This window comes from Oncorhynchus mykiss, chromosome 19, assembly GCF_057628025.1.
Source record: "Oncorhynchus mykiss isolate SJ-2025 chromosome 19, ASM5762802v1, whole genome shotgun sequence".
Classification (NCBI taxonomy): Eukaryota; Metazoa; Chordata; class Actinopteri; order Salmoniformes; family Salmonidae; genus Oncorhynchus; species Oncorhynchus mykiss.
Window position 1 is genome coordinate 16,311,482 of NC_143040.1, and position 27,746 is coordinate 16,339,227.

The 27,746-nt window shown below is 42.0% G+C and overlaps 2 protein-coding genes across 2 annotated transcripts in view; one reads left to right on the top strand and one right to left on the bottom strand.

The window, feature by feature from the left end:
• tet2 (tet methylcytosine dioxygenase 2) overlaps window positions 1–18,522 on the top strand; it is a 68,979-nt gene extending 50,457 nt beyond the window's left edge. The window contains exons 3-10 of the mRNA XM_036954021.2: window positions 72–162; window positions 1,310–1,403; window positions 2,001–2,209; window positions 10,483–10,633; window positions 10,753–10,842; window positions 11,370–11,507; window positions 11,723–12,080; window positions 12,513–18,522. Of these exons, the coding sequence (XP_036809916.2) occupies window positions 72–162; window positions 1,310–1,403; window positions 2,001–2,209; window positions 10,483–10,633; window positions 10,753–10,842; window positions 11,370–11,507; window positions 11,723–12,080; window positions 12,513–13,933 (2,552 nt within the window). The 3' untranslated portion in view covers window positions 13,934–18,522. The remainder of the gene's footprint in view (window positions 1–71; window positions 163–1,309; window positions 1,404–2,000; window positions 2,210–10,482; window positions 10,634–10,752; window positions 10,843–11,369; window positions 11,508–11,722; window positions 12,081–12,512) is intronic.
• Window positions 18,523–18,640: 118 nt separating this feature from the next.
• LOC110498628 (inorganic pyrophosphatase) lies at window positions 18,641–26,349 on the bottom strand. The gene is made up of 12 exons (XM_090210269.1): window positions 26,063–26,349; window positions 23,515–23,579; window positions 22,774–22,818; window positions 22,603–22,656; window positions 21,910–22,029; window positions 21,248–21,334; window positions 20,606–20,732; window positions 19,999–20,126; window positions 19,699–19,784; window positions 19,402–19,471; window positions 19,222–19,261; window positions 18,641–19,064 (listed from the first exon to the last, which is right to left on the bottom strand). Exons 1-12 carry the CDS (start codon window positions 26,235–26,237, stop codon window positions 19,036–19,038), a joined length of 1,026 nt encoding a protein of 341 aa, XP_090066395.1. The 5' UTR covers window positions 26,238–26,349; the 3' UTR covers window positions 18,641–19,035.
• Between the last annotated feature and the right edge of the window lie 1,397 nt (window positions 26,350–27,746).

Here is a 27,746-nt window from a genome sequence, read left to right on the forward strand (position 1 = left end):
CACACAGATTATTTGTCGGTTGATGTCTAATTTGGGTATGGGGGGTTGTGCCTTTCTTTGTTTTGATACAGAGTCCATCAGTGAGAAGGATGAAGGGCCGTATTACACTCACCTGGGCTCCGCTCCGAATATCAAGGCCATCCGTGACATCATGGAGACAAGGTGGGTTGTTTTATCCCGCGTCATCCCACATAATACAAAGGAACAGGTTTTTCTATACACAATTACTGAATGTGTAACTTTTCAATGTTTCAAACAAACGTTTTAACGGTCGCTTTCTCACACGCAAATAAACCATAGGAACAGGTACTTCTGTGCACAATTACTGAGCTTTTCATGGTTTCAAACAAACATTTCAACTCAAGCTTTCTCACACCAGAGCCATTTTGGGATCACTTTCTGGTCACATGACCTCCATACTTAGAGTAACAGTTTCCTGATTATACCACTCACCAGAATTCAACATGGTGGCATATAAATCATGACATGGATATGACACGTAGACATTCCATTAGTATGTAACCTGGGAATACGTGCATCAAGTTTGTATTTGTTCCATTCCTGTTACATTTGTGATCCTCTGTAGCTGTGTGACTGTGGTCCTCTGTAGCTCAGTTGGTAGAGCATGGCACTTGCAATGCCAGGATAATGGGTTCGATTCCTGAGACCACCCGTACGTAAAATGTGTGAATGTATGCTGCTTTGGATAACAGTGTCTGCTAAATGGCATATATCCAATGATGTACATAAGCCCTGGATTGCTGATGCTATTGAGTAACACAGCCTGCTCCCCAGTACATGTGTTTTGTTGTTGTAGTGGGCAGTAACATTAGTGAGCTCTAAAAATTATAAGTTAAGGAAAATGTTATATTTCTATATTTGTATGTTTAGGTCACATCATATAATTTTAAAGTATGCATTAAGTTGTCTGTAATAGAATAAACATGACAAAAACAAAATGTTGACATTAATATTGTAGACATTAATAAATGCATTTCTAAATCTTCCAAAATATTATTTACAACGGTGGGAGAGTGCCAAGATGGAGGCACTGTGGTTTCAACACAGAGTCCCCTGTCAGTCATCAAGTGTATGTGTATATATATATATCATGGCATATATCATATATATCACATTTAATGTGGAGACGTTACAATCAGAACGCTCTGTAACCTTGTATACTTCTGAACAAACCCCATATTTACACCCACACTTAACAAACGTTGTTCATATTCTCATTTTATTGCCGTACACTCTTCTGTTACTATATCACATGCATCTACTCTAACTATCATCCTTGCTTTTGAAGGTCTGGGCTAACTGGCAGTGCCATCAGGATTGAAAAAGTGGTGTACACAGGCAAAGAAGGGAAGAGTACACAGGGATGCCCCATTGCTAAATGGGTAAGTGTGAATGAAGCATGACAATATCTCCGAAATTCATTTTTTTAAATGATTATCACACACCAGATAGGTGCAGGGAAATGTGTTGTTTTACAGGGTCAGCCATAGTAGTACGGCACCTCTGGAGCAAATTAGGGTACTAAAATCGAAATATATGGAGGAATCACTCTGAATTGGGGATGCTGTAATGTGTACCTTCCATACTTTGATCAGACAGTATTGGTTTAAGAATAGAGTTGAAGTCATGGGTTGTGGTGGCATCTTAATAAGAGGTTCCTTTCCTTCATCAAGGGCACAACGATAGACTGTTCACGTTGTCGACTAGGGTATTCGAACCAGCAACCTTTCGGTTGCTGGCCCAACGCTCTAAACGCTAGGCTACCTGCCACCCAATAGGGATAGCCAAATTTAGAATCGAGGATTGGTATTTAGAGCAAAATGGTCAATTGTAAAAACGCACAATATTGTAATTTGAAGGGAATCTTTACTGTACTATCTCTCTGTGATCTCAGACCAGATGCCTCTGGGAAAAAAGGCATTTAATCTCAATGAGATTTACAATCAAATAAAATAAATCAAGACATTGGTGTGCTCCAGGTGATCCGGCGCGGCAGCGTGGACGAGAAGCTCCTGGTGCTGGTGCGTGAGCGGGAGCGCCACAAGTGCGAGGCGGCGTGCATCGTGGTGATCATCCTGATCTGGGACGGCATCCCCACCACCATGGCAGACCAGCTCTACATGGAGCTCAGCGACACTCTGACGAGACACGGAGCCCTCACCCAGCGACGATGTGCCATCAACGAGGAGTAAGGGCATTTGCCTCTAAAATCGTCATTTCTAATCAGGGGCGCAACTTTCACTGGGGACGGGTGAAAGTGGGGACGGGTGGAATGTGATCCTAAACGAGGCAATGGTGTGTTTTAGGACTATGCAGGCACCTCCGAGCGGTCGGGTACACTGTTTGGAGAGTTTATCCATCTGGCAAAAACTAAAAAATAGAAATTGTGTACCGCCCACTTCTTAAACGAAAGTTGCGCCCCTGCTTCTAATCATACCATACATGTGTTTCGACAGCTGTACCAAGCGCACACATTTTCTTAACCTTTTCTAATTTTAGTCATATTATTTGTTTGACACGGACAAAGTGCAATAATCCAAGACATTACTGAGGGGGACTGCAACCACATTGTGCTACTTATTGCTATGCAAATAAGTAGTACACTTAAAACAGGAAGACCACCTCAGGAGAATACGTTTTTAATTCAAATGTACAACCAGTTTAAAATTAAGGAAGGCCTGTCTGTGACCAACAGATGCAGATCTGTATTCCCAGTCATGTCAAATACATAGTTTAATTTATTATTTCAATTCATTTATTTCAATTGACTGATTTCCTTATATGAACTGTAACTGTAAAATCTTAGAAATTGTTGCATGTTGCGTTTCTCATTTTGTTTTAGTGTACAACTTCATGATTATAATACCTGAAAACAAACTAAGGTAGTAGAGTTATGATAGGGGATATATAATAACAATACCTGCTTAACTGACGACCAGGCATGACACACACTAGCTGGGCATTTGGTCAGATGATACACCATAATATCAAAGGCCAGCTTGTCCCGGTCCTGATACCAATGAACAGAACAGATCATTCACACACTCCCTTCTGTTGTCTCCTGGTTAGCTTCACTTTACAATACCCTAAACCCTATCTGGGATGAGTTACCTGGTGGTGAATTATTGATAGTTGAAGGCTATTCAACCTAACCCCTGATGAGAGGAAGTGATCACACTTATCATGTCATAGCGCTGTTTGTGACAAAGATTGCCCAAAGCTGGTCCATCAGAATCATCCTAAACTCAGTCAGTTAGACATTCTATTGCATTATCCCTCTGTGTCTAGCCTGGTCTCAGATCTGTTCGTGCTGTCTTGCCAACTCCTATGGTCATTTGTTGGCATGACAATGACCATTCACAGGAGTTGCCAAGACAGCACAAACAGATCTGGGACCAGGCTAATCCATGTATAACATAGCTAACTAATTTAGTTCTCCAAAGCGCTGTGTACGTGGCTACACTCTGTCAGGTAGAACAGCTTGTTCTAGTCAATGCACACAATGACTGCATTAACTATTCTACTGGCAGCATCTGTCTCCATCTGTCTCAACCTGTCTCAACCTGTCTCCATCTGTCTCAACCTGTCTCAACCTGTCTCAACCTGTCTTAATCTGTCTCAACCTGTCTCCATCCATCTCAATCTGTCTCCATCTGTCTCAATCTGTCTCAATCTGTCTCAACATGTCTCAACCTGTCTCAATCTGTCTCAACCTGTCTCAATCTGTCTCCACCTGTCTCCATCTGTCTGAACCTGTCTCAACCGGTCTCCATCTGTCTCAACCTGTCTCAACCTGTCTCAACCTGTCTCAACCTGTCTCAACCTGTCTCAACCTGTCTCAACCTGTCTCCATCTGTCTCAACCTGTCTCAACTGCTCCAACAGGAGGTGTAATGTCTGCACTCTACAGGAGTGCATGTGTAATGGCGTAGCGTGCCGTTTCAGCATGATGTAATGTCATTCACCATGTCATCAAACAACTGCCGATAGTATACTATGAATGCACCCCCTGCTAGCCAAAATCGACATGCTATTTTCCTTTTACCATGTTGTTCACATAGGCATGGGACATAAGACGGACAGGTTTAACTGTAGGTTTCCGATGTAATTTTTCACTGCTAGGCTGACTCATAAGTAAAAGTTCTAGGAGTTTCTTTGTGTGCTCGAAACTACACTTTCCCACTGGGAAGCGATGATTAGCTCCTATATAAATCTCAATTATCCATACTTACATATTTGCAATTACAATTATATTTGACTTAAGATATTGGGAGTATACAGTTGAAGTCGGAAGTTTACATACACTTAGGTTGGAGTCATTTTAAAACTACTCCAAATGTCTTGTTAACAAACTATAGTTTTGGCAAGTCGGTTAGGACATCTACTTTGTGCATGACAAAAGTAATTTTTCCAACAATTGTTTACAGACAGATTATTTCACTGTATCACAAATCCAGTGGGTCAGAAGTTTACATACACTAAGTTGACTGTGCCTTTAAACAGCTTGGAAAATTCCAGAAAATTATGTCATGGCTTTAGAAGCTTCTGATAGGCTAATTGACATAATTTGAGTCAATTGGGGGTGTACCTGTGGATGTATTTCAAGGCCTATCTTCAAACTCAGTGCCTCTTTGCTTGATTTTCATGGGAAAATCAAAAGAAATCAGCCAAGACCTCAGAAAAAATAAATACAAATAAGAATAAAGCCAGACTACGGTTTGAAACTGCATATGGGGACAAAGATCGCACTTTTTGGAGAAATGTCCTCTGGTCTGATGAAACAAAAATATAACTGTTTGGCCAGAATGATCATCATTATGTTTGGAGGGAAAAGGGGAACGCTTGCAAGCTGAAGAACACCATCCCAACCGTGAAGCACGGGAGTGGCAGTATCATCTGGTGGGGGTGCTTTGCTGCAGGAGGGACTGGTGCATTTCACAAAATAGATGGCATCATGATGAAGGAAAATCACTTAGAATAGAAGCAACATCTCAGGACATCAGTCAGGAAGTTAAGTTAAAGTTAAATGGGTCTTCCAAATGGACAATGACCCCAAGCATACTTCCAAAATGGCTTAAGGACAACAAAGTCAAGGTATTGGAGTGGCCATTACAAAGCCCTGACCTCAATCCTATAAAAAATGTGTGGGCAGAACTGAAAAAGTGTGTGCGAGCATGGAGGCCTTACAAACCTGACTCAGTTACACCAGCTCTGTCAGGAGGAATGGGCCAAAATTTACCCAACTTATTGTGGGATGCTTGTGGCTACCCAAAACGTTTGACCCAAGTTAAACAATTTAAAGGCAATGCTACCAAATACTAATTAAGTGTATGTAAACTTCTGACCCACTGGGAATGTGATGAAAGAAATAAAAGCTGAAATAAATCATTCTCTCTAATAATATTCTGACATTTCACATTCTTAAAATAAAGTGGTGATCTTAACTGACCTAAGACAGGACATTTTTAATTTGATTAAATGTCAGGAATTGTGAAAAACTGAGCTTAAATGTATTTGGCTAAGGTGTATGTAAACATCCGACTTCAACTGTACGTAATAAACATTTTTTGGGAATGGTAACCGTACCACCTGGTATTTGGAAATGTATAAATTCACAGGAATGTGTTTGATTAAATATTTATTACATATTTATACACAGGATTTAAACCTATGACAATAAATAGTAGGTGTTGATTAAGGGTTTTGACAAATGTACTTCTAGGAGGGAGCACTTGGTAAATCTAGCATGGAGTTTTATGAATAGCATTCAATGAGTTGTTCCTCTTGTCCTTGTTGTTAAAGAGTACGTGTGCCCGGTATAAAGGAGTTGTTCCTCTTGTCCTTGTTGTTAAGGAGTACATGTGTCTGATATAAAGGAGCTGTTCCTCTCGTCCTTGTTAAGGAGTACATGTGCCTGATATAAAGGAGTTGTTCCCCTCGTCCTTGTTCAGGAGTACATGTGCCTGATATAAAGGAGTTTTTCCCCTCGTCCTTGTTGTTAAGGAGTACATGTGTCTGATATAAAGGAGTTGTTCCTCTTGTCCTTGTTGTTAAGGAGTACATGTACCTGATATAAAGGAGTTGTTCCTCTCGTTCTTGTTAAGGAATACATGTGTCTGATATAAAGGAGTTGTTCCTCTCGTCCTTGTTGTTAAGGAGTACATGTGTCTGATATAAAGGAGTTGTTCCCCTCGTCCTTGTGAAGGAGTACATGTGTCTGATATAAAGGAGTTGTTACTCTCGTCCTTGTTAAGGAGTACATGTGTCTGATATAAAGGAGTTGTTACTCTCGTCCTTGTTAAGGAGTACATGTACCTGATATAAAGGAGCTGTTCCTCTCATCCTTGTTGTTAAGGAGTACATGTGCCTGATATAAAGGAGTTGTTCCTCTCATCCTTGTTGTTAAGGAGTACATGTACCTGATATAAAGGAGTTGTTACTCTCGTCCTTGTTAAGGAGTACATGTGTCTGATATAAAGGAGTTGTTACTCTCGTCCTTGTTAAGGAGTACATGTGTCTGATATAAAGGAGTTGTTCCCCTCGTCCTTGTTGTTAAGGAGTACATGTGTCTGATATAAAGGAGTTGTTACTCTCGTCCTTGTTAAGGAGTACATGTGTCTGATATAAAGGAGTTGTTACTCTCGTCCTTGTTAAGGAGTACATGTGTCTGATATAAAGGAGTTGTTCCCCTCGTCCTTGTTAAGGAGTACATGTGTCTGATATAAAGGAGTTGTTACTCTCGTCCTTGTTAAGGAGTACATGTACCTGATATAAAGGACTTGTTCCTCTTGTCCTTTAAAAAAAAAAAATTTATAAAACATTTGAGAGAAATAAGCTTTTTGTGCATATGGAACATTTCTGGGATTTTTACAAACACTTTACATGTTGCGTTTATATTTTTGTACAATAGCATGGACTATTGGTTAGAGCATGGGTGTCAAACTCTGGCCCGTGGGCCAAATTTGGCCCGCGGGGTAATTATATTTGGCCCGCGAGACAATACCAAATTACTACTAGAGCTGGCCCGCCGGTATTATACAGCGCATTCACCACTAATACTACGAATCCCATAATGCTCTGCTGTTTTCGCGCGCCAATCAGGACAGGACCCAGAAACGCTCTCTCCTCTGTGACAGTAGTCATAGCAACATAGACGCTACAATTGTCAGCGAGCTAACCCTTCCCAAAAATGGCGAAAAGAAAGGCAGAAAACAGGAGCTTTCTGGACAAGTGGGAGGCAGAATATCTGTTTACATATGTAAAAGACAAACCTGTTTGTCTTGTTTGTGGAGTCAACGTGGCTGTAAGTAAGGAGTACAACATTAGACGACACTATGAAACGAAACACCATGACAAATACAAGGACCTGGACATGACTCAAAGGAGCCAGAAAGTAGAGGAGATGAAAAGAAGTTTGGTTTCACAACAGAATATGTTTAAAAAAGCCACATCACAAAGCGAGGCTGCTGTAAAGGCTAGTTATATAGTGGCAGCAGAGATCGCAAAATCAGCCCGGCCCTTTCATGAGGGAGAGTTCATGAAAAAGTGCATGATGAAGGTTTGTGACCTCGTATGCCCAGAGAAAAAGCAAGCATTTTCAAACGTGAGCCTGAGCAGGAACACAGTAGCTGATCGCACATGTGATCTTGCCACCAATCTGTATGACCAGCTGATGGAAAAGGGAAAAGATTTTGTTGCGTTCTCCCTCGCTGTGGATGAGAGCTGCGACGCATCTGATACTGCTCAGCTGTCAGTCTTCATCCGTGGAGTGGACTCAAATCTGTGTGTTACGGAGGAGCTATTAGGATTCAAATCAATGCATGGCACAACCACAGGAAAGGAAATCTTTGAGGAGGTTTCCAAATGTGTAACTGAAATAAAGCTGCCGTGGGATAAACTCGTTGGATTAACGACAGATGGTGCGCCAGCGATGTGCGGTAAAAAGAGTGGACTGGTGGGCATGGTTCGGGAGAAGATGCGGGAAGAGAACTGTGCAGGTGAGCTAACTGTTTACCACTGCATCATACATCAGGAAGCACTGTGTGCCAAAGCCCTAAAGATGGAACATGTTATGACCACAGTAACACAGGTAGTTAACTTTATAAGAGCCAAAGGTCTAAATCACCGCCAGTTTAAATCTTTTCTGGAGGAGTGTGGTTCGGAATACGCAGACGTGCCGTATCACACAGAGGTGAGATGGCTAAGCAGAGGAAAAGTACTGAACAGATGTTTCGAGCTGCGTGAGGAAATATGTCAATTCCTGGAAACCAAAGGGAAGGATACAGCAGAGCTCCGGGAGCAAAAGTTCCTGTGTGAGCTGGCCTTTCTCTGTGACATCTCGAGCCATCTCGATGCGCTGAACCTGCAGCTTCAGGGGCGGGGGCGCATCATCACAGACATGTACGCTGCAGTGAGGGCCTTCAAAACTAAACTGTGCCTGTGGGAGAATCAGATGCTGCAAGGAAACCCTTGCCATTTTCCCTGCTGCCAATCCATAAAAGCGCAGATCTCTACCGCCGTGTTCCCATGCGCACAGTTTGCTGAAAAACTCAGTGTTCTCGCCGCTGAGTTTAGCCGGCGATTTGCCGACTTCGATGCCCAGAAATGCAAGTTTGAACTGCTTAGTAATCCCTTCGCAGTTGATGTGGAAAATGCACCAACCAACATCCAAATGGAGCTGATTGAACTCCAGTGCAACGACACGCTGAAGTCAAAGTATGATGCTGTGGGCGCCGCACAGTTTCCACGGTTCATCCCTGACACAATGCCTCAGCTCCGCACCCAAGCTGCTCAGATGCTCTCCATGTTCGGCAGCACTTATCTATGCGAGCAACTTTTCTCCTCGATGAAGATGACCAAAACAACTCACAGGAGACGTCTGACTGATGAACATCTTCGCTCGATACTGAGGATTTCTTCAGCTCAGAGCTTGAGCCCAGACATTGATGAACTAGCATCCAAGAAGAGATGCCAGGTATCTGGCTTGGGCACATCAGATTAGACCAGTGTGCAATAATTAACGTTTTCTTTATGCACTTTTTCTTGCTACAAGGCATGGGCTTGAACGGTTGATTGATTTATTATCATTTTATTTGTAAAATTATTAGCCAGTGGAAAAAGTTTATTTTGGTATTTAAATCAGAAGGCTGCAAATAGAAAAGAGGCATACACTTTTTATTTACATTTTATTTATTTAATAAATGAATGCCATTGATGTGTTTTTTCATTTGAAATTCGATTTTGCATGTCTCCACTATTAAATTATATATTGTATGGTAATAAGCGATGCTTGTTCCATATTCAATGTTAAAGCAAAACTTGTTTGGGTCCATATTAAAAGGTTAATTTGTTCAATGTTGTCCCGTGACTTTGTTCAGGTTTTACATTTTGGCCCACTGGGTATTTCAGTTTGACACCCCTGGGTTAGAGCATTGGGCCAATAACCGTAACGTTGCTAGTTGGAATCCCAGAGACGACAAGGAGAAACATCTGTTGATGTGCCTTTAAGCAAGGCACTTAAGCTTAATTGCTCTAAGATCGTGGTTGATAATGGCAGACATTGGCCATGACCTCACTCTCATAGGATGTCTCAGGGAGAATTAGCATATGCAAAAAAACACATTGCCAATACACACTGTATGTGTGAAATAGGACAAATATAAGCTCCCAACAAATATACTGAACAAAAATGTTAATGTAAAGTGTTGGTTTCATGAGCTGAAATAAAAGATCCCCTAAATGTTCCATATACACAAAAATCGTATTTCTCAAAAGTAATTGCTCAAATTTCTTTACGTCCCCATTTGTGAGCATTTCTCCCTTGCGAAGATAATTCATCCATCAGGTGTGGCATATCAAGAAGCTGAATAAACAGCATTATCTTTACACAGGGTCACCTTGTTCTGGGGAGAATAAAAGGCCACTCTAAAATGTGAAGTTTTGTCACACAAGAACAATGCCACTGATGTCTCTAGTTTTGAGGGAGCGTGCAATTAGCATGCTGACTGCAGGAATGTCCACCAGAGCTGTTGCCAGAGAATTGAATGTGGATTTCTCGACCTTACGCTGCCTCCAACGTCATTTGGAGAATTTGGCAGTATGTCCAACCGGCCTTTCAACCGCAGACCACATGTAGCCATGCCAGCCCAGGACCTCCACACCCGGCTTCTTCACCTGCAGGATCATCTGAGGCCAGCCGGGCAGCTGATAAAACTGAGGGTCATTTCTGTCTGTAATAAAGCCCTTTTGTGGGGAAAAACATTCTGATTGGCTGGGCCTATGCCCTCCCAGGCCCACCCATGTGAAATCCATAGATTAGGGTCTAATGAATTTATTTCAATTGACTGATTTCTTTATAAGAACTACAACTCAGTAAAATAGTTTAAATTGTTGCATGCTGCTTTTATATTTGTGTTCAGTATAATTCTATAACAGAGTTATTCCTCTCATCCTTGTTGTTTAGGAGGACGTGTGCGTGCCAGGGGCTGGACCCAGAGGCTTGTGGCGCTTCCTTCTCCTTCGGCTGTTCCTGGAGCATGTACTACAACGGCTGCAAGTTTGCAAGGAGCAAAATCCCACGCAAATTCAAGCTAACTGGGGACGACCCGAAAGAGGTGAAGCATACAGAACATACTGTATTAATAAACATATTTATTTACTGTTACTCTAATTATGCATTGCCAGTCATCAAAACAAAGCTACACTGAAATAATGTGTTTTGCTTCTCTATCAGGAAGAAAGGCTGGAGCAAAATCTTCAGAATCTGGCAACCCTAATGGCCCCCACATACAAAACCCTGGCACCAGATGCCTATCAAAATCAGGTAAGGATTTCTGGGCAACGTCCATTTATAATACTGCCAGACATTTTACATGTATAGCATTAAATCAACATTAACAACTCAACACAAGCTTTAAAAAAAATCTTACCCATAATTCATTTAAAGGGGGCCACATCCCCAACAGGAGCATATAAATGAAATTATTCATTAGCTTGAACAGTGATTAGTTTCATTTAGTGAGACTGATTTTTATGCTCGTAACATAAACCCTAGTGGAATCCATGTCTTCTCTTTGCACTGAGGGTCGTGTTAAATTGGGCACGACGTAGCATAATGTGTTGCAACCACAGACGGAAATCTGTGTGTTCAGTGGATTGTACCTCCATTTTTCAAAACATTTTCAACTGAACACAAACCTAGTATTTCTGTGACATACTGGTACTTAACCCAATAACCCACATTCTCAACGCCAGATAGAACCACTTATCTACACTAGTACAGTGACTCGCCTGAGGAATGACGCCACCTGTCTGCAGACAGTGACTAACTCCCATATTGTTCATCCACAGGTGGAACATGAGCAAAGGGCGCCAGACTGCCGTCTGGGAAAGGGGGAGGGGCGACCGTTCTCCGGGGTCACCGCCTGTATGGACTTCTGCGCTCACGCTCACAGAGACCTCCACAACATGCAGGGGGGCAGCACTGTGGTAAGCCAACATCTAAATATGACAGAGCAAAATGTCAACACAGTATCAAGTGTTTTCATTTGCTAAAGAAAACAAACAAAAAAATACTGCAATAATCAGAAGATGCCTCTTCCCAGTGGATATTCAGATATAAATAAAATAACACTAGTCAAAACATTTGTAAAATGCAAACAGAGCCCTCAAGCTTGTCTCTTCCCACCCACCATCTATCCCAGGTGTGCACGCTAACCAAGGAGGACAACCGCCAGATCGGGAAGATTCCGGAGGACGAGCAGCTCCATGTGCTGCCCCTTTACAAGGCCTCACCAACGGATGAATTTGGCAGTGCAGAGGGCCAGCAGGAGAAGATCAAGACGGGCGCCATCCAGGTGCTCAATGCCTTCCGCCGCCAGATCCGCATGCTCTCCGAGCCTGCCAAGTCCTGCCGGCAGAAGAAGCTGGACGCCAAGCGGGCTGCCGCAAGCAAGAATGCCGGGGGACCGGACACGCCTTCGAAGGCAGAGAAAGCCCTACAGGCCAAGCTGAAATCTAGTAGCACTTATGAGAGCATAGCTCAGAGCACTCCTGGGACAGGTGGGTGGAGATGTACACAGTGTAGCAGGGTTCAGACACAAGACGCTAATGTAGGAGGACTATAGTGATATTTTAGAATAGAAGACACAGACGATACTGTTGTATAATGACTGGTTATATCGTACACAGTCAGTCTACAGTATTTCTTAGCATTTTATATGTTATGCTTAAGGCCCTGTGTTTTGTCACATGACTTGGATTTGAATCTTTAATTTCAAGCTTTTTCATCAAACTGTCCCATTTTATGTCAGATGGTGCACCACCATCCTCAGACAATTGCTTCATTTTTGGTGTAATTCTAATTTCTGGAAAATACTTAAAATAAAGATAAAAATCTAGGTCATGTGACATGATCACCCAAAACAGCGGGCCCTAGTTAAGCTGCCTGTTTCTAAAACGTGAAAACGTGTTTCCATCGCTCTCTTCTCCCAGGTCCAAATCCAGGCGCCATGGGAACGACCCCCCAGCCACCAGGTCAGCCACCAGGTCACCCCCTCGGCACCCACCTCCAGCAACTCCAGCACCAGAACGCCCTTCACGCCTTCCCTGGATCCCCCCATCCAGCCAGCCCCTACGCCGGCTTCCCCAACCACCCTTTTCAAAGCACTTCCAAGCCAGGTAGCATGTACCCCCAGCCACCAGCCTCAGCAAGCCCTTACCCCTCCCCTTTGCACATACCCACCTCTTACATGAATGGGTCGAATCCACCAAGCTCTTATCCCAGCCCCATGACTCCAGGTAGTCCCTACCCGGGTTACCAGTGTAACGGAGGTTCGCCCTTAGACAACTACCACCCTTACTACACCTCGAACCCAAAGCACCTGGACATGTACCGGCAACAGAGGCCAGGAGTGCTTTACCCCGACATGCAGCAGCAGTATGGTGCGCACCAACGCTATGGGGTCAACTACCCTCCGCAGTATGGTGAGCCCGGTTTACAGATCAATGGTTACAGCAACTGTAGCAGCATGAGGTCTGGCATCCACCCCATGAGCCCCTACGGTCCCCCCTCGTACGGTCCCAACGGTGCCCCCGATGCCCAATACCTGGATGCGCTCTCCAGGCCGCCCTCAGCCCACCACCCAGGGCTGGATTATGCAGCAGCAGTAAGCAAAGGCAATCAGTTTGGTGGGTACCCCAATCCCTACCTCTCCCAGAGCACCAAAATGTTCCCCCCGGGCGGCCCCCAGGACCCTTTCTGTATGCAAGTCAAGACCGAGATGGGTCTCCAAAGCCCGTGCATGACACCCACGCAACCAGGTTTCCCAGGGCTCCCCAACGAACACCTGCACGGGGGTTCCCCCATGATCAAGCAGGAGCCCAGGTCGGGTCCGCCAACGCCCACCACACCCAAGGAGAAGCCGGCCATGTGGTCCGACAACGAGCACAACTTCCTGGATCCGGAGATCGGTGGGGTGGCTGTGGCGCCCAGTCATGGCTCCATCCTCATCGAGTGTGCCAAGCGGGAGATGCATGCCACCACGCCACTAAAAAACCCCAAACGCAACCACCCCACTCGCATCTCCCTGGTGTTTTACCAGCACAAGAACATGAACGAGGCGAAGCACGGCCTGGCGCTGTGGGAGGCCAAGATGGCCGAGAAGCAACGGGAGAAGGATGAGGACGCCGAGAGGACCGGGGCCGAGGGCGCCACAGTGACGCCCAGCAAGAGCACTAAGAAGGGAGCGAAGAGGGAGCACCCAGAGCTGTCAGAGCAGCAAGGGGAGCCACCGTACAAGCGCTTCATCCAGACCCTCATGGAGAGGTCCATGTCGTGCACCACAAACACCTACGTCAACACGTCACCCTACGCTTTTACCAAGGTCACAGGGCCGTACAGCCGCTTCATCTAGACAAGAGATATTCATACTGTTCTGTAGGGTTCACTCACGAGGAATAACACTGAGAATTAAAACTCACGGTGCTACACTGACGGTGCTATCTTAAAACCTCAAGCTGAAGCACCACTAGCCTCAAAACACAGAGCATCCTCTCTCTCCTGACTGCAAGCAACAGTGTCAGAAGAACACACAGCGTGGGTGGAGAAGGAACTTGATCAGTTGGAAGTCGTACCATGTTATAGAGTACATCAGGTTTGTCACCTCTTGAAAGTTCGGACCTTACCGATTGGTTGGTTGACCCCCCTCTACTAAGGAAGTCTTGAAAGTTCGGACCTTACCGATTGGTTGGTTGACCCCCCTCTACTAAGGAAGTATTTATTGTCTGGTTACTTTTACAAGATACACACTGTTAACGTTTCTCGGGTGCTTTGCAGGTCCAGTACATCAGGACTTCTATATTTACTGGAAACAATGTTTCTTTTTGGTGGCTTTAATTTTCTAATTAAGCGTTTAAACATAGTTTTTTATATATATAATCTTGACATACTGTAAAAAAACACTGAACTTTGTGGACACACCACATTAACGGTGCTAAAAGTGGAGTGTGTCTTTATGATACCGTTTTGTTCAAACGTCTTCATGTTTGAACCAAATCAGTTTGAATAGATAAACGCGTTTCTCCAGATGATTTGTGTGAAAATGGATGAAACTGAAAATACTGTACAAAATCGACAAAATATCAGCAAAAAAAAAGCACTTTTGATATTGAAGGTGAAATATTTTGATAATACCTTCAGATCAGATCATTGGTGCAAAAACGTCTACAGTTACAACAAAGGAATTATTTTCAAGACATGAAATTGATAGATTTATCACAAAAACTTGATTTAAATTACTGTAGCCTACCTGTATAACAGTAAGAATATCATGCCAATCGAATTTGTACATTTTACTTCCTGGTGCTTTCAGTTTCACAATTGTTATCATGTCCTTTACATTGTACATGGAGCCATTCTAAAAGGGTGCATTTTTAGACGGTAATGTTTGAACAACAAAACATGTGATTCTGGCATATTCTCTCAAGGGTTATTTACTCTGTCAGAAACTGTTTCAGAGTTGTTGACCACAGGTTCACAGAAAAAACCTGAATTGTGCATATATTACGTGTTGTCATGCGACTGTTGTGTTTTGTGAACATGTTCCTTTACCTTTCTTTGGTGTAGGACATGAAACAGGGTTAGCTCAAATGTCAGTTTCACGGTTTCGAAGGCAGCTGGCTTGCTGTGGTTGATCTTTAAATAATTGTAATCTAGTTGTACGATAAAAGATTAGATTTGTACAGTAAATTAATTACTCTTTTTTTTAACGCTTTAGGATTTGAGTGTTGTAAAGAAAAAGTTATATTTCTTTGGGTTTGAACTGATTTTAATGACATATGGTGCTACTCAACCTGCTATGCGAACACATAATGTGAGACCCTAAGGGCGTTGAGAAGGCTAATGAATGATGTACAGTTAAAGTACCTACTTGCCATATACCTCAGAACTAGTTTGGCAATATTACAGGAGCATGACACAAAGGCATTTCTTTCTCCTTCCTTTGTTGTCACTTTCAAAAAAAAGTTAACTACAATAACAGACTTCAGGCCACCACCAAGGCTGAGTTCATTGCTTACTGCTTTCTTCATGCTCGATCTACTAGGAAGAATTACTTGAACTTTAAGCTTTGATATAATAGCAAAATCAGGGATATTTCAACTCATTTCTGTACATTCATCTAGTTTTCCTCTCATTCAGCGATTTGCCTCCATCTTGAATCCCAATGAATTACTTAAGAGTACCAGTCAGAAGTTTGGACACACCTACTCATTCAAGGGTTTTTCTTTATTTTTATTATGTTCTACATTGTAGAATAATAGTAAAGACATCAAAACTATTGAATAACACATATGGAATCGTGTAACAACCCAAAAAAGTGAAAAAAAACAAAATATATTTTATATAGCCACAATTTGCCTCGATGACAGCTTTGCACACTCTTGGCATTCTCTCAACCAGCTTCATGAAGTAGTCACCTTGGAATGCACTTCAATGAACAGGTGTGCCTTGTTAACAATTGTGGAATTTCAATATTATGATAAGAACAGCTCAAACAAGGAAAGGAAAATGACAGTCCATCATTACTTTAAAACATGAAGGTCAGTCAATCCGGAAAGTTTATTCAAGTGCAGTCGCAAAACCATCAAGCACTATGATGAAACTTGCTCTCATGAGGACCGCCACAGGAAAGGAAGACCCAGAGTTACCTCTGCCGCAGAGAATAATTTCATTAAGAGTTACCGGCCTCAGAAATTGCAGCCCAAAAAAATGCTTCACAGAGTTCAGGTAACAGACACATCTCAACATCAACTGTTCAGAAGAGACTACATGAATCAGGCCTTCATGGTCAAATTGCTGCAAAGAAACCACTACTAATGGACACTAATAATAATAATAATAATAATAATAATAAATAAGAGACTTGCTTGGCCCAAGAAACATGAGCAATGGACATTAGACCAGTGGAAATCTGTCCTTTGGTCTGATGAGTCCAAATTTGAGAGTTTGGATTCCAACCGCCATGTCTTTGTGAGACGAAGAGTAGGTGAATGGATGATCTCTGCATGTGTGGTTCCCACCATGAAGCATGGAGGAGGATGTGTGTGCCAACAATGGCTCAGCATATGTGGGAACTCCTTCAAGACTGTTGGAAAAGCATTCCAGGTGAAGTTGGTTGAGAGAATGCCAAGCGTGTACAAAGCTGTCATCAAGGAAAAGGGTGGATACATTGAAGAATCTAAAATATATATTTTGATTTGTTTTACACTTTTTTGGTTACTACATGATTCCATATGTGTTATTTCATAGTTTGTTGTCACTATTATTCTACAATGTAGAAAATAGTCAAAAATAAAAGAAAACCCCTTGAATGAGTAGGTGTGTCCAAACTTCTGACTGGTACTGTATACACACACCCTTAAAGTCACCGGCACATCTGAGCTAACAGGTAACAGTTGAGATGATAAAAAAGAAGAAACCTGCACACTGCTCTTGCTAGAATCACCGCTCTTAAGCTTTACGTATCGGCCTCAAGGCTTGTCAGAGCTTTCGTCAGAACCATCTGATGAAGGCCTTGAGGCTGATATGTATAAAGCTTAATAAAGAGCAGTGTGGGGGTTTCTTCCCCCCCCCCCCTCCCTCATAAATACACACACTTAAAAAACAGAAAACTAAACTTTATCAGCAAAGATATGGCATTGACGACCTGCGTTTTTCTTTTTTGTACTTATGCTTTAGCTAGTAGATTGGTGGTATACTTATGCTTTAGCTAGTAGATTGGTGGTATACTTTTGAAGTAAATTTGAACATACAATATGCACTGAATTGATTAAAGGGAAATGATGGCATTGACAAGGTAAAGAGCGATGCGGTCGCTTTTACTGTGAGGCAAGACCAGGGCAGTTATGATGCTAGATGACGCACATCTGTGTGCCTGTGTATAGTTTAATAGTGAAATGTATTTATAACCACTAAACAATTATATTACGATTATCTCTCTCCATTTGATTTGAATGATATATGATGAGTCAACGGTTATTTCTGAGTGACAACCCCCCCACTCTAACATTTATACTATCGTTTTCCCAAAGCACTTCCTTTCTTTTCAGAAAAAAAACAATGTAATAAAATATTACAAAACATTTTATTTAAGATAAGAAAATCAGTAGATTATTGTAAATGTGTTTAAAATAAATTATGCCACATTGTACATACCATGTGTTTGTATTACGAAAATACAATTGTTGATTTTTAATAACCTACTATTGTAATATGTTAAAAGGTGTAGGTTTCTTGTAATTTTGTCAAATGTACCCACGGCCCATGTTTTTATCAGCAATCTTCTTTCAAATCTATCGTTTAGTCTTTTCCAGGTTCACAGGACATTCAGTTAAGATAATGTTCCTGGGTTTTGTAGATTGCCGCACTCACTGTCAAAAAACAGCAATGTTTACAGCTCTAAGGTTCCTGTTAGCTAAAGTCACTTAATAGTTTTTTGTAAAGGATTGCAGTTTCTGTGAAAAAAAAGAATAGAACATTCTAATGTTGAATTTCAGTGTACAGGACCCAGCGACAGTAGCAGGTTGTGGTTGTGAAAAGGAGTGTCTGAGACATAGCGGGTGACGAGCATAGCCATACTTGAAAAGCTTCAGAGTGTTGGAGTGTGATTCAACATTACTTGAATGACTTTGAGCTTGACTAACGCACGAGAGTGCACAGCTCTTATGTTAAGCTAGCAGTTTAATATACACGTGTTGGTATTTCTGCTGTTCGAGACACTAAAGTTTTTAAAATGTTTTGTTATTTTCTGCCTCCGTCTTTTTTTGTTACTGCTTCCCTTGTTCCCCTTTAAGGTTGGTATGCTAAACATGGAATTAAGAATGTTATAATGCTGTAAGTATTGTAATGTACTGAATGCAGTTTATTTGAAAGCTGTTTATGATATCATTCCTGATATTGCTGAGATGTGGGTGTTTTTAATAAAATTTATATTTATTTAAAGCACGTTTTAAGTTTCACATCTAGTTGTCATTTGAATTTGAGTGGTTCAAATATTTATTTTGGTCTGCATGTTTGTGAGTGGAAATGTTGTTGATGTCAATCGAAGGCACCACCATGCGTCTCACACCTGGAGGCTTTTATTTATCAAAAGAAGGTGGATCGAACCATTGGATACCTTACAAAGAAAACTGTGCAAATGTACTTTTCGAATTGAGAAATTATGAATATCAAAGAATGTTTTCTTATTTCAATAGCATACAACCCATTACTGAAATGCACTTTGGCACTTTTAAATAAAATACAACAGGCCTGTCTGTCTGTACAAGAACATCAGTCTCAAACATAATGCAATAAAACATGATATAATCATTTACAAATTTAGATGGGAATAACCAAATCAGCTGAATACCAAAACATTTGCAGTAACAATAGAAACAAATACAGTACTTGAAGTGCTTCATTTGAACATTGGACAAAAGTTCTCCGCTTTTTACGTCGCAGGACTTCAGTCCAGAATCACTTGGAAAGGAAATGCCACTTGTCCACTGTAACAGACAATAGTGGAGATCAATGTGACATTAAAAAAGGGAACGTAATATAGACACATATAATATGAATATGTGTATTTCTTATTTCTTGTCAATTCAATCATGTGGCTAAAATGGGTCTCATTGTCAAGCAAGTCAGTCACTGGATACGTACCTTCTGGAGGTACAGGAAGTGCCTCGCCACCCGCAGGAGCCTAAGGAGGAAGCACAGGATATGATGTCACAAGACTATCAGATCCAAACGTGATACTAAGAATGCTCCTGACGACATTGCTTGAAAACACAAAGCTTAGTTGTAGTTACAGCACACACAGAGCTGAACTGATATTCTCACCGATTTGACCACATTGCAGGCGTCCTCCCCAGTGAATTTGAAAGGGCTCTCGCAGACAGAGACGTTTTTACTGTTGTTAAAGAAGAAACTTAGGTCATTATCAAGCAACACAGAAAAATCAAGAACATATAATGCAGGCTTATTGTAATTCCATAAGGGGGGCTGGAGGGCTATTAGCTGACCGACCACATGAGCAGTGTATTATGTATAACGTAGGATGAAACACACACACACACACACCCCCTAGTGGGCTAACACACCCTGCTGGGATAACACACACACACACACGCTCCTCACCAATCTATCTCGCCACCATTAGTCTGCTTCTGCACCAGTGCCCTCCAGTGCTCGTGAGTGGACTTAATGACCTCCATAGCAAAGTCCTAAAGAGGAGGAGGAATGGAGGGAGACAAAGGACAATAGAGAGAAACTAATCATTTGCTATCCCTGGGGAAGGGAATGCACCACCAGAGCCCCTCCTATTAAAGTAACTACCATGGCACTGGACTAGAACACTTTCAGGACAATAGCACGATACATACCAGCTATTATGCTTTAATATATAGTATGTGGCCCTAATGGAGAAACTCTATGTACCTTGTCTTTGAACTGTCCATTGAACGCAAACTGGTTTTCGGGCTTGCCGTCTGGCACCTTGTATTTTTTAAACCAGTCGACCGTGGCCTCCAAATGACCCGATCTGCTCTTACGGACATCCTCGATACCTGAGGAGAATACAAGTGAGCACACTGTGATTCTAAACATATGCTGGTCCCGTGTGGCTCAGTCGGTAGAGCATGGTGCTTGCAACGCCAGGATTGTGGGTTCGATTCCCGCGGGGGACCAGTATATGACAAATGTGACTCACTCTGGATAACAGCGACTGCTAAATTACAAAAATGTAAAATACTGAGATCAAACACACTAGGTTAATGGATACTGTGCTACAGATAATTTGTCTAAGGCTGGGTTTACACAGGCAGGCCAATTCTGATCATTTGGTATTTTGACCAGTCGGATCCAATCTTTAGACATCAGATCATGTTCAAATCTGATTGGTCAAAAGACCAGATTTTTTTTTTAGCACTAATTGGATTGAATTGGGCTGCCTGTGTAAACGGAGCCTAATATGTGTTCGACGTGTTTAAAATGTCTACTACAGCAGTGATGTTCTGAAGTACTGTAACAAGTTCCTAAGACTGACTGTTAAGGCTGGGGGCCTCTGGGTCGTCAGCGTTGATGGCTATCAGCTTCCAGTCCGTCTCTCCCTCGTCGATCATGGCCAGGACCCCCAGCACTTTCACCTGGATCACCTGACCTGGGGAACACACCTGCAGGACACAGGTAAGAAGACAGACAACAGGTAAAAGTACAATATACATGACATGTTATACATTAACATGTATTACATTATACGTTCCACAAGTTACTTTATATACATATTATAATCTGGGTGGTTTAAGCTCTGAATACTGATTGGCTGACAGCCGTGGTATATCAGACTGTATACCATGGGTATGACAAAACATTTATTTTTACTGCTCTTATTACGTTGGTGACCAGTTTATAATAGTAATAAGGCACCACTGGGGTTTGTTGTATATGGCCAATATATCACAGCTAAGGGCTGTGATATATATACTCTGCGTTGCGTCGTGCTTAAGGACCGCCCTTAGCCATGGTATATTGGCCATATACCACGGCTCCTCTGGCCTTATTGCTTAATTTGAATGTCTAGACACATATTGCTGGTAAATGAACTATTAACTGACTTAATTAACTTTCATACATACAAGTAATGTTATTATTCTTGGATATGACTTAGCCAAAGTCTAGACCGTCTTACCAGCGTGCCGATTTCGCAGACGTCTATGGGGTCGTTGTCACCGCAGCACTTGGTGTCCTTGTCTGTGTGGTTCGGGTCTTCCCATGTCTGTTTCAACACGAGAAGAGACAGCACTAACAACATTCTCCCTGTAAACACTGTTTGTATACCGTCATTTCGAACATCGTGAGATGAACTGTCAAATTTGTTGAGCCGACCACAGTGCATCATTCTCAGCCAGTGGGGAGAGCAGCAGACAATAATAATAAGTAATGGGAAAATCAATGATGTCCGCGGGGCAGGCTGCTTAATGCACTCGTATATGAAAACGCTCAGGGCCACACGCTGTGGATTTCACCAACAAGACCCATTTTATGAATTGTGAAGTGTTTTCCATGTATCCGCCTGTATTAGTCATTCACTTTGGCCAAATCAATACTGCCGGAGGATGAAAGAAGAAATGCATTACTGGCAGTCGAGTTTCCACTGAGACGTTCTAGTGTTTTCCGCTGAAGGACTAGCGAATAGGGTTAACAATGGGATAGATGTCCATTTAGAATCTCTCCAGTTGTTGATTTTGTTCAACTCTGGAAGAAAACAGAGGGATGGTGAAATACGTAACATGACAGAAGGATAATCAACTCCGTAACGCAACAGCAGGATGATCAACTCAGAGGTCTCACCTGTGGGAGCGCCCCGTAGTTCCAGATGTAACCTTTATGAGGAAACACGTTGGCCACGTATCGGAGTTTGCCCTTCTTCATATCCTGCTTGATTGGGTTCAGTGGTTCCTTGGTTGCAATCTAAAAGAAAGATGCATAATTAACACACGATGACAGTCTAAACTTGGGTCAGCAGTTTACCATCTTGAGACAGTGACATCAGAAGGGCGTCCATTTTAAAATCCTCATAAAATAAATAGTACCCACAAACCCAGTTAGCACTTTCATTCTCCTCTACTATTCCATCAGCTACCACTGCTGGAGACTGTAAGATGACCTTTCCATCAACTTTCAAAGTTCACACAGCTCCAGCTCTCTCTCACTCTGCCTGAAGTGCTTAAATATCATTAACAAGTTGCCTGGTGCAAGGACATCATTATAAATTAAGGGAAGATGATATTTATAGGACCTTTCTTTTTAAGACAGATGCATTATTAATCTATTGTCTGGCTGTTTCTAGTCAGAGACCAGTCTGCTAGCACGTCAGAAAGCTCTCAACGATGTTTGGATCAGTCAATGAGGGACAACAAACCTCGACGGACAAAAGTCGACCGCCTTTCGGTGGTTGTCTCAGATTCTCATGTAATATGGACACACCATAGTATTAGATTAATACTTAAAGAAACATTGACAGGCTCCCGAAACAATACTTGCCTCCATTTTGGCATTGGACCATCGAGGCACCTCCACAACCATGTTATACAGAACCTGTAAAACAAAATATGAACTATATCAAAGATAATATAATCAGGGCGTTCAGCATTCATTAAAGAGATTCAATTGTTTTGCTTTGTTTGTAGTAGAGATGTCAGCATGAGCAAATACCTCATTGTCATTCTTCTTCAGTTTTTTAGATGGCACATCATTTTCCTTCAGTAAGACACAAATGACATTAATAATAAAGACATATTTGGTAGACCTACACAATATCTGACATCACGTACGAGGTTCCAGACACTAATAGTAGACTGCCTCACAGGAAAAATACCCAGCAAGTGAGGTGCTACAAAATGGCTAGACATTTGCAGGTCACCTTACTATTGACAAACCCGCTGAGAAGTATGCGTAACCTTTACATATTCAATAAACATATTTCTTTGTCAGATAAAATCATGCTTTTTCAAAGATTTTCTGTCTAAACCAGGGGTGTCAATCTCATTCCAAGGACGGCCGAGTGTCCGCGGGTTTTTGTTTTTTCCTTTCAGTTAAGACCTAGACAACCAGGTGAGGGGAGTTCCTTACTAAATCAGTGACCTTAATTCATCAATCAAGTACAAGGGTGGAGCAAAAACCCGCTGACACTCAGCCCTCCTTGGAATGAGTTTGACACGTGTTCTTAGCACTTGAAAGCACCAAAAATCAATGACAATGTATGTGGTTTCTGGTTGAAAATGCCTGCCTAAAAGGTTCCATACTCACACCCATTATAATTTCCACATGCAAAAAGGAAATATGGAAACATTGACTCGTTCCTTGCATCACATAGACCGGTTTCATAAAAGCTACAACAACCAAGTAAGAACAGCGCCAGATTGAACAAAATGTGTAGCACCATCGAGAGCATACCTGATCTCCATCGGCGATAAGTGGAATATCATGAAAGGGAGAGATGTATTTCCCGTCAGAGGTTTCTAGAAGAAAACACATGCAAAGTAAATTGACTGACGTACTGTAATCATTCTCAAACCTTTCTGGAACTGTTGGTATACCGCAAGTGCTTGATGCAACATCTATAGTGTTCCTAGGTGCCAGTGGCAGTCGGTGCCGTTTAAGATGGGGAGGATTTTTATTTATCAGTTAATAACAAATTCTTATTTACAATGATGGCCTACCCCGGCCAAACCCTAACGACGCTGGGCCAATTGTGCACCGCTCTATGGGACTACCTATCAGGGCCGGATGTGATACAGCCTGGAATCGAACCAGGGTATGTAGTGACGCCTCTTGCACTGAGATGCAGTGGCACTCGGGAGAGCCTGACATTTTTTAAGGATGATTTTTTAAATTTTATTAACATGGCCTTTTCTATTAGAGCATATTGGATAACATCGATAAGTTAGGCTATACATGACTCACACTTTCCCTGTGATGAGGCTGCTACAACCTAGCCAATGAATAAAAGTTTACAACGTATATCATTTTCAGTAATCAAGGTGACAGACAGTGACACATTCAATCCCACCTTGCCTGCATCTAGCTGATCTAGGGAATAATCATTAGTCCAACAGTCACAAATGTGTTATTTTTATCCACGTTCCGTTTGCTTCCATTTAAGAAATTATTCAACAGAATCGGCGTAATGAATACACCCGATCACACAGAAACAGTTCACTTTCACAGCACCCACATAAAAGCAGCATGATCCCATTGATGTTATATATATATATATATATATATATATAAAAAATTCCTTCTTGTAACTATCTCCTCCTCTCATCTTTTCCCTTCGCTTATGGACTTCAGTGCACAACAAATCAGCTGTCTGTGACCAGGCAAAAAAAATATTTCCAAGCTAAACCTTCATATCATGACCACTACAACCGCTACACACAGCCTACATCCTTGTCATGTCACGTTCAACATAGCGGCTAGAACTAACGTGTTAGTAAACCTGCTAGCTACAATCATGCAGTACAGTGTACAGTCAGAAAGCAGTTTAGCAGTTACACTGGAGGATGTACCCAGAGGAGGATGTGAACTAGCTGTCCTCCGGCTACACCATGGCGCTATCCTACAGAGTGCTGCTGAGGCTACTGTAGACCTTTATTGCAGAACTGTGTTTAAAAAGTAAATTATTTGGTGACATGTGAACATATTTAGCATTATTATCTAGAAATGGATAACTTTAATGTTTCACTATTTTTATTGAAATTCACTGAGGACGGTCCTCCCGAGGAGCTTCCACTGGTAGGTACAGAAAATGTAAGGCCCCTACACAGAAAAATGTAGCAATGCAATAGTGTTCCACTTTAACACTTCAAAAAGGTTAACTACACCCCTTTTCAACCACATTTTCATTATAATACCAGTGTCAACGTGTGAAAACTGAGTATTTCTACATTTTGTAGAAAAAAAATAAATATAAAGTTAGTTCTACCTGATGACATGATCAAAAGTTCATATTTGCAGTGATGTGAGGAACAATAAAATATCCTCTATTGGAAAATCACTGTTTTACTTTTAAATCCTACCCTGTGATGTCACAGAGAAGCATTGTTTTTGGGACCTTTCTTCTTATCTTAAAGCACAGGTCATAGTAACACACTGTTTCACATGTAGAAACTAGTTTGGTGATGGAGATGTTGAACATGGCAGAGTTGCCCTTTAAGTAACATTTTAAACCGACAGGTGTGACCACTCGCTCGCTCTCTGTAAATGAGTGTATTTCTTATCAGGAGGAGTTCACACTAAAGACAACATGCCCTACCCCCTCAATGGTTATAACTGTCAGACGGGTGACACTGACCTATATGGACCGAGGTCCACAAAGCAAATTTAAAACGGAATAACCCATCAATGTCTTCTGCAATGAAAACATTCAATGGGGTCCTGTCTTTAAACCTGACATTGTTAATGTCACACTGGAGCACATTTTAACAACCCATATATACACCATAGAAAGAAAATAGTATTTCAAATTTGACTTAATTATATATCAGTCCTGTACTTGTAATGTGACAGCCTACCAGCTAGACCGTATAAAAAGCGAAAACGGATGACTTTGTGGCGACTTGTAACAAGTCTCCAAAGACAGAACACGTGACAAAGGTAAAGGGAACAGCAACATTGCAGCCACCAAAAACGTGTCCTTTCAAAATTCAAGAGCTCTGTAAATGGAAAGTGTTACAGCTAATATAGTATTTAAATGTAGCGTTAATCCAACAACATGTTAGACCTATTATTGTGGATGTTTTTCAGTCAGAACACGGCTCACAACTTGAAATGTGTTGAATGCAACCATGCCACGCGGCCATAATTGTAAATTACCAAACCAGCTGTGAAATATGTATCCTTAGCTAATACCGTACTATTTACCCTAACTAACGGCCACGTTTTGGTCGTCGGTGAAGGAATGAGCTACCATGTCTTGCATGGTGGTAGGCTAATAACTTACTAAAATATATCCTGTAGTCAGAGGAGTTCGGTCGTCCTCGCTCTTCGGTTTGATAATGCATCGTTTTTATCAGATATGAGGTGATTGCTTGTGTAACAAGCTCGCTTTTAAAGGCAGTATGCGAACCAAGAAATGCCGAAGTGTACCATAGCGAAGAGCGCAGAAGCAAACGCATGATAGTGGCTTCTTTTCATTTAGTTCCTGCTTCCCGTTGAGTATTTCCCCACGTCGATGCTGCGTTGCTCCTGAATGTGTTCCTACCTTATCGTTTACCGCCCCCTATCTTCAGCCAAGGTCATTCCTCAAGGGAAGGATAACATGGAAGACGGAGACCTTTGCCAAAAGAAAATGGCTGACATCCATTAACGGGAGAATGTAGACTTGTCTTGTGTTACTGACTGTGTTGGTCGACGTGGCTCTATCTGTTGATGTGTTGAATCACATTTTTGTTTGTAATAGCGAATACAGTGCAGCCAAGACAACCCCTGTTTAACATTACATACATGGGCACTAATTGGGCCCAAATACTCAAGCAATCACTTTCTCATCCTCAAGTGATATGTGCAGCTATTGACAAACAATTGATGATTGGTGGTATTACCTTATTTTTCTTTGATTACAAAGATCTCTTCAAAAAAAATAATAGGACTATTTATGACACACTACATGACCTTTGGGAGGTGCTGAACTCTGACCTTGGGGGGGTGGGGGGGGGGGGGGGGGGGGGGGGGGGGCTTCTTGAGGTCGATGTCAGAGTAGATGGCGAGCTCACTATAAGTTGTTCCTGTGTAGCATGAAAACGTTATGCAGGTTGGCCCTGTTCACCACCATCTTGGAAAAGGTCATAGACTGATATTAATAAAAAATAAATATGGGCTAGAAAAAAAATAAAGTACAATAAAAAATACAATTACAGACATGGGGTCTTCATTACGCCAATTAAATGGGTGGTTCGAGCCCTGAATGCTGATTCGCTGAAAGCCACAATAGGAATATGGCACTCAGGGGTTTGTGCTATATGGCCAATATACGGCTAAGAGCTGTATCCAGGCACTCTGCATTACGTTGTGCGTAACAACAGCCCTTAGCTGTGGTGTATAGGCCATATACCACACCCCCTCGTGCCTTTGCTTAAATAACACATTCATACCATTTCATTCCACAATGGTAGTTTCTTAGGCTATATTGTAGGCTAATGTCCAGTTGTCCTTTAAAGCTGTGACACTGACAACTCAAGACCTTCAAATCCCCAGCAGCCAATCTTCTAGCTGTCTAATCTGCCCACTAGTTTCTGAACCTCCTTCAAGCGACGGGGTCCTCCTTATGGCCACCATAGTAACGGCCCCTTCTGGCTTTGTAGCGCCCTAACTTTTGTGTTTCTCATCTCTAGCACATGCTGAATGGTGTAATGGTTCTGGAAGCTAGTAATTAAGCTGGCGAAGCCACAGAGACCAAAGTCCTTATCTGCTGTTTTTGTGCCCAGCGAGCGTTCTTCGATAAACAAACACCCACACCAGCCATTTCATCGTTTCTCCCTCCCCTCAGTCTTCTTTTATTGTCATATTGCCTCGCAGGTTGTTCAAACAAAAGATGCACACATCAGTGCTATAAACACCAGCGTGCGGTGGGCTAAGCTGCACCCGTCCTTGGTTTGAAATCTCAAAGTGTATCCATGTTCATAAAT

Coding starts and splice junctions, on each gene's coding strand:
- LOC110498628 (XM_090210269.1), bottom strand. CDS start 26,237: ATGCGTTTGCTTCTGCGCTCTTCGCTATGGTACACTTCGGCATTTCTT. Junction 22,657..22,773: donor TGAAGAAGAATGACAATGAG/GTATTTGCTCAT, acceptor TTTGTTTTACAG/GTTCTGTATAACATGGTTGT. Junction 19,472..19,698: donor AATGGTGGCGAGATAGATTG/GTGAGGAGCGTG, acceptor CTTTAACAACAG/TAAAAACGTCTCTGTCTGCG.